Source organism: Cicer arietinum, chromosome 3 (genome assembly GCF_000331145.2).
Source record: "Cicer arietinum cultivar CDC Frontier isolate Library 1 chromosome 3, Cicar.CDCFrontier_v2.0, whole genome shotgun sequence".
Taxonomy (NCBI): domain Eukaryota; kingdom Viridiplantae; phylum Streptophyta; class Magnoliopsida; order Fabales; family Fabaceae; genus Cicer; species Cicer arietinum.
In genome coordinates this window covers 64,385,540-64,398,161 of record NC_021162.2, presented here as the reverse complement: position 1 = coordinate 64,398,161, position 12,622 = coordinate 64,385,540, and the positions used below count along the sequence as shown (strand labels likewise).

The 12,622-nt window shown below is 26.5% G+C and overlaps 1 protein-coding gene across 1 annotated transcript; it reads right to left on the bottom strand.

Moving 5' to 3' along the window:
* Positions 1-3,554: 3,554 nt before the first annotated feature.
* On the bottom strand, positions 3,555-6,246 carry LOC101495954 (uncharacterized). The gene is made up of 2 exons (XM_004493066.4): positions 5,690-6,246; positions 3,555-4,122 (listed from the first exon to the last, which is right to left on the bottom strand). The coding sequence occupies exons 1-2, from the start codon at positions 6,127-6,129 to the stop codon at positions 3,873-3,875; spliced, it is 690 nt and encodes a 229-aa protein (XP_004493123.1). The 5' UTR covers positions 6,130-6,246; the 3' UTR covers positions 3,555-3,872.
* Between the last annotated feature and the right edge of the window lie 6,376 nt (positions 6,247-12,622).

Sequence of the window (12,622 nt, the reverse complement as noted above, 5' to 3'; positions counted from 1 at the left end):
AGAACACCTTAAAATAAAAATATATTATCATCTGTCTATATACTACATCCGTACAGAACCAAAAAATATATATAGACACACATCCGTATATAAATATAAGATTCATTTTTCTCTTTTTATAAATGTATTTAGAATTTTCAAATGTACTGATTATTATTTTATTGACAAACCGTTACATATATTTTTGCAATATATAATAAAACTTTTAATGAAACATCAATCAGTTTTTTTTTTTAAAGATAAATTATTTTTTTATTAATAAAAAATATTCGTTCAAATTAATAGAATACCTCAAAAACAATATAATTATTTAAATAAAAAGATGAAGAAAAAACGATAACGAGAAACTCACAAAAAATGTAAAGAAAAATTAAAATTATGTGAGAATCAATTATTTAAATAAAAATATAAATAAGAAAACGATAAGATAGATGATTTTGAATAAAAAAAGTGACTCTAAATCACTAATAAATTAAGAAGAAAAATAAAAGAATATAGTAAAGACACATTAAAAGTCCAGATACATTAAGAGTCCAGATACATTAAGAGTCCAGATACATTAAGAGTCCAGATAGGCGGCTATGCTTGATTACGTATAAACTTGTAAAATTATAAGAATTGACAATAAATTTAATAGCACAATTAATTTTCTTAATTTTTGAGATTTATTTAAAGGAGTTTTATATTTAGAGACATAGGTAATAGTAGATTTTAAATTCATTGTCAAGTATTGATAAAAAAAATTCCTAGAGCAGTCAGCAGCATTCCTATTACATAATAAGTCCCAAAAATTATTGACTACTAGTATTGTAATTTGCAAATAGCAAGAGACATTTTATAGATTATAAGAAATCTTAATTGAATGTCAATAAATTTTGTTGCACTTTTAAAATAATATTGATCTAATTAAATACCACAATAACTATTTATATTTTAAAAAAATTGATTGGATACTACAAAAAAAGTTATTAATAAAAAAATATTTTAAAATCTTTAGAAATCTTAATCAAGGACGAGGAATTTCTTACCGTGTCATAACATTAACAATGTTCACTTTTTTTTTACATCAAAATTTGACAAAATGTTAACATTGTTCACTTAAGAGATGGAGAAAACATTGCCAAAAAGAGAAGGATGGAAATCCGTTGAGTAGAGGAATTACTTTAAGATGAATTATTTTGTATAATAATATAATATAAATAATAAATTTTATTAATTCAACCGTTAAATCAAAAAAAAATTATTGAATATATTGATTCCACAAATTTTTATAAAATTTTAAAATTATTTGATACTTCATTAAATAATTTTAAATTACGATATAATAAATTTTTAAAAAATATAAATAAATATCGTAGACTATATTATATAGTTATTGTATTTCGTATTTATATAAAATTTTGTGTGATTGATTATTAATATATTATATTAAAATAATCAATTGTTGAATTAATAAAATTAATTATTTAAATTGAGTTATTAAACAAAATAGTTAATATCAAACTTAATCTTGGAGTCAACTAATTTTCACCCCAAAAAAAATTAAATTTAAGTAAGGAAGCAAACTTTGGTAAAAAAAAAACACTTCTAAAACAAAAAGCGTAGTGTTTCATTGGAAATTTGAAATATGAAGTAGGACTTTGGACGGAGTTCCCATGGACCAAATCTCAAACTAAATTAATAATTGGGAAACTTATTTATTGCTTCACATCCAAATCAAGATGGGTCAAGCCATAGTGAATAAGAGACATACACATACATATAATTAATTAGTTAGGGACAAGCATTATGATGATGGATGCCTTACAAAAAGACAAATGACCAAGAAAAGATGACATTCATTTGTACTTCCTTCCTTAAAGGGTGGGTTATTCTGTAACAAGGTGGTAGCACTGCTTGGTACAGCGCTATAGAAAATCCAAAGACTAAAAATGATTCAATCAGGTTCTATCAGGATAAACGTTAACAATTATAAATGACACTTCTCATAAACAGAAGCTCATAGTTATAATATTTTTCATTCTCACGATTGAGATGATAACTTATTTATGTCAGTTCGACGAAATTGAATAATTTGAGTTTTAAAATGCATGTATTTTTTCTCGTCTATTTTTGTTAAACCTGGCACCAACCAAGTCATCTCAACTATGAGGAAACTGAGGACTGAGTTTTTACTTTTGGAAAGCTACATAAGTTGTTAGTATAGTTTTGAGCAAATTTCAAGTATCGGTCCATCCCATCGTGTACCATCTATGAAAATATGGTCTAATAAAGAATTTGCCAAATTTTAATTTAGATCAATGGAAATACTATCTTCTAATTTATGACGCATTGCATGGATATGGTCTAATAAGTCCCCAAAATACACCCCCACTCACTACATCCTAATTGAGTAACCATTTTTTACAGATAATTTTTATATGTACTCAATATCTACCTACGAGTGACAAAAACTGCAAATAATAACAGGTGCCAGAAAGGCTAAGGTTTTTCAGAACGAGGAAAGTTTTTTCTATGAATAACTTATAAGTACACCCGAGAGTAGTCCAATAATACAGAAGGTAGATAAATTTTACAGTTTCATCAGACTTTCTTTTGCAAATAATTTAGTTCCAACATGAAACAGAGTAATAAAAAGAAAAACATCGGGGAGATTCACACACTAGTGGCTGGAAAACTACTGGAGTCTGAATCTCAGCAGCTGAAACTAATTCTACAAATTGAAAAAAATAATATTCTGAGGATACTCAAGAATTTAATAAAATTAGTATCTCAACGAAAATGTTTGGCCCCTTAATTGACAACCATAAACAAACCCAATCCTTTTTATCGTGCTTTTGGTTAAAAGACAAGCAAAAGTTCAAGTGTAAAAAAGACGCAAAATAACAATAACAACGATAAAGTTCTTTAGCAATAAAAGAAGTTTTGATAGAATATGGGAAATAGATTCTCTCATGTATAATTTTCACAAGAGAGGGTAAAGTTTGATCTCTTACCATTCAAAAAGAAAGAAAAACACGTGAGAAGTTTAGGTGAGATGAGTTTAATTAATGAGAGATCACACTTTACTTTTCATGTGAAAATTACGTGACAGAATCCATTCCCGATACAATATATAACCATAACAAAGATGACGAGGTCAAGGTACTCTATGGATGACACAGTTCCTGATAGCAGTAGCATATAAATATGTGACTGGTCACTTTAGTTAGAAAAACAGTCACAGTTCATCATTTAGAAATGGAGCAAGAGCTAAAGGAAATGGTAGGACTGTTTGCAACACAAAAACAGAAATGTCATGAACATACCTTTATGCCATGGACATGTGTTGGGTTAAAAAAAGCAATAAAAATTAATTGCACTTGATTTCATTTTCCCAATAGAAACAGTATATGTCTTTGAAGTGGCTTTTTTTTTATCTAAATTATTAATGAACCCTAAAGGAAATCTCAAAACTATAACAGATCAAATGAATTCATCATGCATTTTTTGCATCGCAGTTCATTTATGTAAACAAACAACTCCAGATACTTTAGTTAAATGACTTTATCATATGAGCATCAATAATTTTAGAATAGAAATTTCCAATTCATACCAGCAAAGTCCTATTATGAATAACAAGCAGATTGTGACGCTGCTCGTAGGGTATCGACAAAATGACTTAGATAAAAAGACACAAAATTGAAGAACATATCTAGAATACTCACAATTTACAGGTATCTCTAAGTACATTTTTTATTGACAATCGATGCTTCAACAGTTAACAGCAAATCATAATTGTTTCCCATATATTGGAACCTGCTCTCCCTATATACTGTGCAATGCCTTTAGTGAATCAATAATATTTCCAATAATCAACAACTTAATCTTGATTATTCAGTCTCGGGTTTAGGTAAATTTGTCCTGCGAGCAGCTTTTCGTTTATTTTGAATTTGGCGGACAAACTCAGGAATTAAAACATGTAACTTTGGACTAGGCTTACCATTAACTGAGATATTATAACCTGCCCTTTTTACTGCACGAAGCAAGCACTTTTCACCTAATTGGTAATGAGCGGGGCATACACAAGGAACCATGGATCTCAATACTGGCTTATTACAATATGATGGCCCTGTTGGCAAACTGCATAAAGCCAAAATTTTATCAGTTAATTTGTCTTATGTAGATAATGATAACAACTATTACACGGAATACATGAAAACAGTAGACAAATTTCAATTTACTAATAGTTGACATAAATGATAAAAATAATGACTCAGTACGAAAGCATTACATTAACAAGTAAGATACAAAAGTGTAAGTTTTGAATAGAAATATTTTCAATATAGAATCCAAAAAACTGTATAGTGCAAGATGGCACATTCACATTTGTATACATGACACACAACTAAACTGAAGGCAACAGAAATCATGGGGTGATATTTTTGTATATAAGCTAATAAGTACCCCAAACACTTGGAAAATTGTCCCTTAAAAGCTAACTGTCAAGTGAGAAGAATCAAGTCACTTAAGCACTCCATCGAGCATCTCATACTACTCGATGTGCGACTTAGGCACCCCATAATACCAAAGTTCTTATCATAAGCCAAGATTGGCAATACCTTAAAGAAATTTGGGTCCTGTAAAGTAAGTAAATCAATTGTTGATATTGTAACCACTCGTGATTGGTTATGCATGTGCATATAATATCAAGTATTGATATGTTTATCAATGTTGATATTATTCACTTTATTCTCTAGAATGAGTTGCTCAATTCAAAGGAATTTTTTAATCCATCTTAAAAACACGGTTGATCGAAAAAGATAAGTCTTGTGCATCCTCAAGAATTTTAAATCATATTTATCCAGCTGACATAGGAATCATGTTGGTTTTGAATCCACGAACTGCCTATTTACAAAAGGTAGGCAAGTGTCATGAGTGGTAAGCCATTGTTGATCACAAGGTAAGATATTCCTTGGCTAACATAGTTATTATATTGTTCAAATCCAAGAACTGAACAAAGATTGAGATTGACAGAACAGGATTAAAGTCACTGGACAAAAACATTCCAGTTATGTTGCATTGCAATTATATCATTAGAACAAAAACTACAAGCTATGTATAGCACCAATGTTTCAAATTGAAAGTGTGTCTGGTATCCGACACATGTGATTTAATTCAGTCACTTCAACTTTCAAATTATAACCGATATCTACATATCAGTGCATGTCCTATGTCCGTGTGAGTGATTTATAGACTAACCCAAAACAAAAACAAAAAGTGGTCATGGTTTACACCAAAGGAAAAACAATTTTGAACAAATACTCATCATTCAAAAACTAAACTGGAGAACAAACCGGCATGCATTCTGGAAGAAAGCTAAATAATCAACAACCATAGACACGGAAACAAACAAAGTTACCAAATTTCCTCATCGACCACAATCACTAGTGCTCTTATTCATCTTTTCCAAAGCCACACAACCAAATCCAAGAAAAACCAAAAAAACATAAAAATAAAAAATAACATTCACTTCGTCAACATAACAAGCCCTAAAATCACACTAATTTCCAAAATTCAAGAAATTAAATTATTCATACATGTTAATCAAGAATTACGACTCCAATCCACATTCACATCATCTAGAACATTCCACAAACCCCCAAAAAGCAAAACATTAAATTTAAAAAATAAATAAATAAAAACTCACTTTTTGGCTACGGTGGTGCATCCCCGGTAAAGCTTCTGCTTCGAATCAGACAAAATATGTGTGTGACAGAACCTGGTGAGAGCCATAGCCTTCGACTTGCATCCACTAAAAGCGCAACGAACAAAATCATCACCAACAACGACACCATTATCAGTGCCGTTTACTCTATCCCCCAAAACGACACCGTTTGGATTTTCTTCATCGTCCTTGAAGGGACTCTTCCCGTAAGTCCAGTAATAATCTCTGTACTTAGACCTAAGATCATTCATTAAAGCCCAATAGTGACTCTTGTAACATCGAGCAAGTTGTCTGACTCGCCGGAGCCGGCGCGTGATAACCTCGCGACGAGTCAACACGGTCGAGTTAGCCAGTATTTGGTCTTCGTCGGCGCCGTCGATTGTCATCGCCGGCACTTGCGGTTGCGGTTTTGACTCTTCCATAGGTGGATCAGTTGGTTACTTAGCAGTAATTTTGGGTCCGATGAGTATCTGAGAAGGAATGAAATTTATTTATTTGTTTTAAATTTTGAAAGCTTTTGCTTTGGCTAATTTGTTTATAAAGTAAAGAGAATCTTAAGCATTCATATTCTGGATATTTAACTTCAATTTATTTTTGAAATATTAAACTTCAATTTATTGAGAAAGTTGAGTATAAATAAATAATCTATATAAGGCAGTTTGTTACGGATCAAAGAAAATAGATTTTGTTATTTATAATTTATTTTTAAAAAATATAAATTATTTTATAATGAAAATTAACTATTTATTAATGTGAGAAAATAAATAATTATAAATAAAAAACTAATATTTTTAATCTTTAGTATAAGAAGAATTATCAAAAAATCAAATTTGTCCTTTTTATTATTAATCATTGCCATTTTCAGGAATACAGACAACAATAAACTATCAATATAAAGAAAAAACAGTAAATGTCAAACAAAAAGAAATAATTACATTGTCGTATAAAAAAAATTACCAAAAAATCAATCTTGCAGTCTTTACTCTATTTCCATTATTATATCTATTTATTCTTTTTTCAACTATATATTATCTCTATGTCTAGCCTTAAACTATTAGTATAAGAAAATGACAACACTATAAGAAAATAATATTAAAAAATTGAAATTGTGTTCTTCAGTTTCAACCATTAATCGAATATTCAAAAAATTTATGAGATAAATATTTGTTATTAATAAATATTAACAATAGTAGAATAAATTTTTATAACTAATGAATAAAAAATGAATGAGATAAATATTTGACGGTGATAAATATAAAAAAAATATAATATAAATATTTGTCGTTAATACATAAAAACATATGATAAATATTTTTCATTAATAAATATTAAAAAATTGAGATAAATATCTATCATTGATAGATATTTTAAAAAATATGTGTTAAATATTTATAAATAATTCATAAAAGACAAAATACATCATTTAGTCTTTCTAAATTACACGAAAAATATCATATTATTTTTTAGTGTTTTTTAATCAAGTTAGTCATTTTATATTTGTAAAAATTATAATGTTTAACTATTTTTAGTTTTGGTATGATTTTAATTATTTTTTGTTAGAATTTTTTTAAATTGAATAGGGAGTTTTGTTATCATATCATTTTAAACAAGATAATAAATTTTTATATTATTTTATGATATAAATTAAGATAATGCCACTTTTAATTTCAATAATTTTAAAATATATTTTTACTCAAATTATTTTTCTAAGAGTTTATTGATGGTCTATGTTCTTATGATTATTGTAATTAAAATTACTCGAGAATTACATGAGTTTATTAAAAAAAAAAAAAGATAATTTTTTATGTTAATTTTGCCGATTTGAAATTATATTCAACGATGTAAACATTTATAAACATAAAAGACGGGCTTGACACAAAAATAAAAATGAATGACTATTTTATTACAAAACAAAGACAAATCTATTATTTTTTAGTAACTTGAATGACCGCATGATATGTTTTGGTTTCATAAAAAACACAAGATAAATATTTACAAGTGATCAATATAAAAAACAGATGCATATATTTGTTATTAATATATAAAAAATATAATATAAATGTTTGTTTCAGATAAATATTAAAAACAATTGGACAATATTTCATAATGATAAATGTACAAAACAAACAAGATATTTGTTAATTATAAATATAAAAGATATAATATATATTTGTCATTAATATATAAAATATATATATTTTTTAACATGAATGTAATATTAATAGAATAGCACCAACCCGCGTCTCTTGTTGCCTCACAAATTTCGTGCTAGTTACTTTAAAAAAAATTACTTATACAAAATAATTTAAACAATTTTAAACAAATTCACATTTTAAATTATTTTTATATTTTTTAAAAGTTGCGACAAACAAATAAAATTTAAAATAAAAGATAGAAAATTATTATTTTTAAAAATAATAGGTAACAAACAGACTCGAAATCTATACCATAAATATCATAATTATAAATAAATAAATAAATAAAAAATTTTAAATAGACATTTTTTTTATACAAATTTATACTTTATAATTTTTTAAATCTAAATTAAATCAACATTATAATTATAGAGAATTTCTTAAAAATGTTTTTATAAAAAAAAACATATTTAAAAATATAATATGAATAGTGACATTCAAATCTAAATAATTACAATAAAGAATCTAAATAATTACAATAAAGAACCGACTTAAAAGAAAATAGATCGTATAAAATAAAATACAATAAAAAGATAGATAGACTTAGATATCAACGTCGTCTTTTCACTTGAAATAGTGGACTTATTTATTTTAGATTTTTAGAAATTGATTCTAACTATATATTTTTTTAAATAATTTTTATGATAATTTGTTTAAAAATAATAATAAAAATTTAAATTTATTTATTATCAATTAAAAATAATCATTTTAACATTCAATAACTCATATATTATTAAAAAAATTCACATGATAAAAATAATTTTTATAAAGAGTTTCTTAAAATAATTTTTTATTTTAATAAACTTTTTGAAATTTCATTATTCATAAAAAATTGCAACAAATACATGAAATACTTAAAATAATATTTTAAGATAATTTGTTTAATCTAATTTTTATTTGAAACTTTATTTTATTTTTTAAAAATAATACCATAAAAAATGATTTTAGAAAAATTTGTAACATTTGGCTTCTAAACTACTAACTTGTTTGTTTGAAATATTTGAAACTAGTTATAAAATTAATACAGTAATTGATAGTCTATAGCTAATATTTTTTATAAAAAAAAATATTAAATTTTAAATTTATTATGTTAAAAAAAAATTAATATATAGGAAATCTATCAAATAAAAGGTGTTTCATAAGAATAAGGTTAAATTTTGACCATATAATTATGCCTGAATGGTCAATATTATAAGAAAAAATCATATAATTTTTTTAAGTGATTATATGTCACTTAAATAACTATTAATCATGATCAATATATGATTATATTGTTAAGATTTAACTCATTTACTCTTTCATTGTAAAACTTATATATATACACATATACATATACATGGTGACGATCAGTTGACTATATTAGTAAGTCTTGGTGAGTTGTTTTATTTAATAACTTAATATAAACGATAATTTTTATTCATCTAACCGTTATTTATTTGCATAATATATTAATGATCAAATACATAAATTTTATATAAATTTGAATTTCGTAACTATGTAATCTAGTCATCGACATTAATTTATCTATTTAAAAAGTTTATTATACGTTATTTTTAAATTATTTAATAAAATATTACAAAAATTAAAATTTTAGAAAAATTTGTAGAGCTATTCAATAAAAAAAAAAATATTATTTGACGTCTAGATTAATTAAATCCAGTATCTATACTGAGTTATTAGTATATATATATATATATATAAATATAAATAACCTACTATATTGACCATTTTACTTTATATATGTTATATAAAGTAACAAAAAATAGATTAAAAATTATTTATTTCTTAGGTAGAAGGATATGAAGAATGAAAAACATCTAAACAAGTTAAATGTCGTAAATAGTAAAAAAATTGAAATATTAAAAACATGCTAATAATTAAAAAAGTCAGTTGAAACATTTTAATAAACTTAATTAATTTAAATATTTAAACAAAGATAGTTAATTTATTAATTTATCCATGATTTGGGAGGGGATTATCTCTTTTATTTGTTAACCCACTTTTATATATAAGAATTTTAACGATAAAAATAAAAGTTTAAATAATATTAATACAAATGAACGAAAAATAATGATTTTTTAAAACTATGAATTTGTACTATAAAGTTTCATGAAAAAAATAGTTTAGACAAACATAACAAAGAAAAATACGAATAATAAAATATGAAGAAAAATTAATAGAGAAAAATAGTATAAAAAAATATCAACTACTACATGTCTTTGCCATGTTTTTTATTGACTTTAAAAATGTTACAATTGGTAGAAACACAAAAAAATAAAAAAAATATTGAACTCGCAACGGATATTCAAAGTGTTAACAATGAAAAGAGGAAGAAGAGAGACAATCACTCTAGGGTTTCATAACATAGAATAAACCAAACTTTAGTTAATATGTTTACAGTCAGTATATATATAAAAGAATAGAAATATTTAAAATACTCTTACTACTAATATATAATAACATTATCTAACATCATCCCTCAAACTCACAATGCATTAACAAGGAGCATCAAGAGTTTGTCAACTAAAAAACAAAAACGTTTGTAAAAAAGAAAAGACAAACGGTAGAGTAATGGTTCCATGCTGAAGATGATGACGAGTTTTGATCTTGTATACCCAACGAGACCCAATAGCACGTTTTCCAAGAGGGAGAGGTACTAATTCCCAAATATTGGTTTTGGACAATGCAGATAGTTCTTCTGCCATAGTCTGCTGCCAAAGAAGATCAAGAACAACCTCTTTATTGGAAGAGGGCTCATAAAGTTGATGAGAAGGGTAACGAGGAGGATCAACGATCGCATGAGGTGGTTGGACAGCCGGGGGGACAAGAGAGATGTCACCAAAGAAGAAGCAACAATCAAAGAGAATAACCAACAAAGAGAGAAGCAACGAAAGAAGAAGCAGAAGCCAAAGAGATGATCATTAACTATACCAAACAATCACAATAAAGAGAGAAACCAAACCAACAATAAATCATATCAAATAGTCACAGTCAATAGAAGAACCAAACCAACAAAAAATCAAACCGAAAAAGGAGCGATCAAAAAAAGGAGCAACAACCATATCAAAATCAACAAATAGGAACAACCAAAGAAGTAGCACCACGAAACCAAATCAAAACAAACCAAACCAAATAGAACCAAACAAAACTAAATCATATCAAACCAAATTAATCAAACCAAACTAAACTACACCAAACCAAACTAAACAAAGAGAGAAGCAACCAAGTAGATGAACTACATGATAGAAGAGCAAACAAATAGAACAATCAATATGGAGAGAAGCAACAAAGCAAATCACTAGAGAGAGCAACAATCAAACAAAAGAAGCAATAGACAAAGCGACAACACAAAAGAAAGCAACCAAAGAGATAAAAGAGACGAACAACTAAATTACCAACCAAATAAGCAAAGAACCACAACAATTGAAAGCATGTGAACCAAACCAAAATCAACTCCTTAATACTGATCATAACAAACAAGCAGTTTTTTTTTGAAGTTGTTTTGCAATATCAGATATTTAGGAAGCAGTCTCAGATGAGTATACAAAACCAGAACTAAAGCTAATGGTAGAAGGAGCATAAGCAACAACATTGGACGATGACCCCCTAAAATTCTTCTCATGTGCTATCCCCAATTTCGGACAATGTGTTTTCTAATGTGCTTGAAGAGAATCATCCTTAGCACCAGTCATAACAAATAATGACAGGAAAATACGAAAAACACAATAACTGAGACAAAATAAATTGGGGATAATATGGTGTTGTGCGAGCCCGATTTCTTCCCCTACAGACATCGTGTCGCTGATCCGACCATTGAAGACGAAGACTTGAATGTTGCAAACCTGCTGTCCAAAAATCAGCCCGATCCAAAGGTTAACGAATGCACAATCGATGTTTTAGTGAGACTGATTTAACAAAATCGGGAACAAGGTTACTCTTCTCTTTTGGTGATTGCCTTTCCTATCAAAATAATCTCTGTTCTTTATAGTAGATCCCAAAATTAACCAAAGTTCTTTGATACCATGTTAACAATGAAAAGAGGAAGAAGAGAGACAACCACTCTTGGATTTTATAACATAGAATGAACCAAACTTCAGTTAATAGGGTTACAATGAGTATATATATAAGAGAATAGAAATATCTAAAATACCCTTACTACTAATATATAATAACATTATCTAACACAAAGGTCTTGCAATGATCGTGGTTAAAACAAAAATTCAAATTGTGGATTTAAATAATCAATTCAATTGAATTCAAAGCAATAAATATATAATTTAGAATTTAAAAATGATTATTAAAAGAACATTATATCCATATCAACGGAATTTTTTCCCAAAGGTTTTTTGATAGTGTTTAAATTGTACTAACAAAAATTAGAAAGAAAAAAAAAGACAAATAAATGTATTGTAATATTTATTATATATTTTACTAATTTTATTATTGTGAGAAGTAATTAAAACATAAATTAATAAATAGTTAGAATAATAAATATAAAAATTTACAAAAATACCATCCACTTAGGAGGAAAATGTTTCATATATGGTCTTAATTATTTATATATATATATATATATATATATATAGAGAGAGAGAGAGAGAGAGAGAGAGAGGAAACATATCAAATGGCATGATGAGAAAATGCAATAGTTAAATTTTGATTACACAGTCATATATAGATAATTATGATTAAAAATTATTTAAGAGATAAATTATCACTT

Excerpts from the sequence above, each read along its gene's own strand:
- LOC101495954 (XM_004493066.4), bottom strand. The coding sequence starts at position 6,129 with ATGGAAGAGTCAAAACCGCAACCGCAAGTGCCGGCGATGACAATCGAC. Across the intron at positions 4,123-5,689 it reads TGCACCACCGTAGCCAAAAA|TTTGCCAACAGGGCCATCAT; the intron begins GTGAGTTTTTAT and ends GGCTTTATGCAG.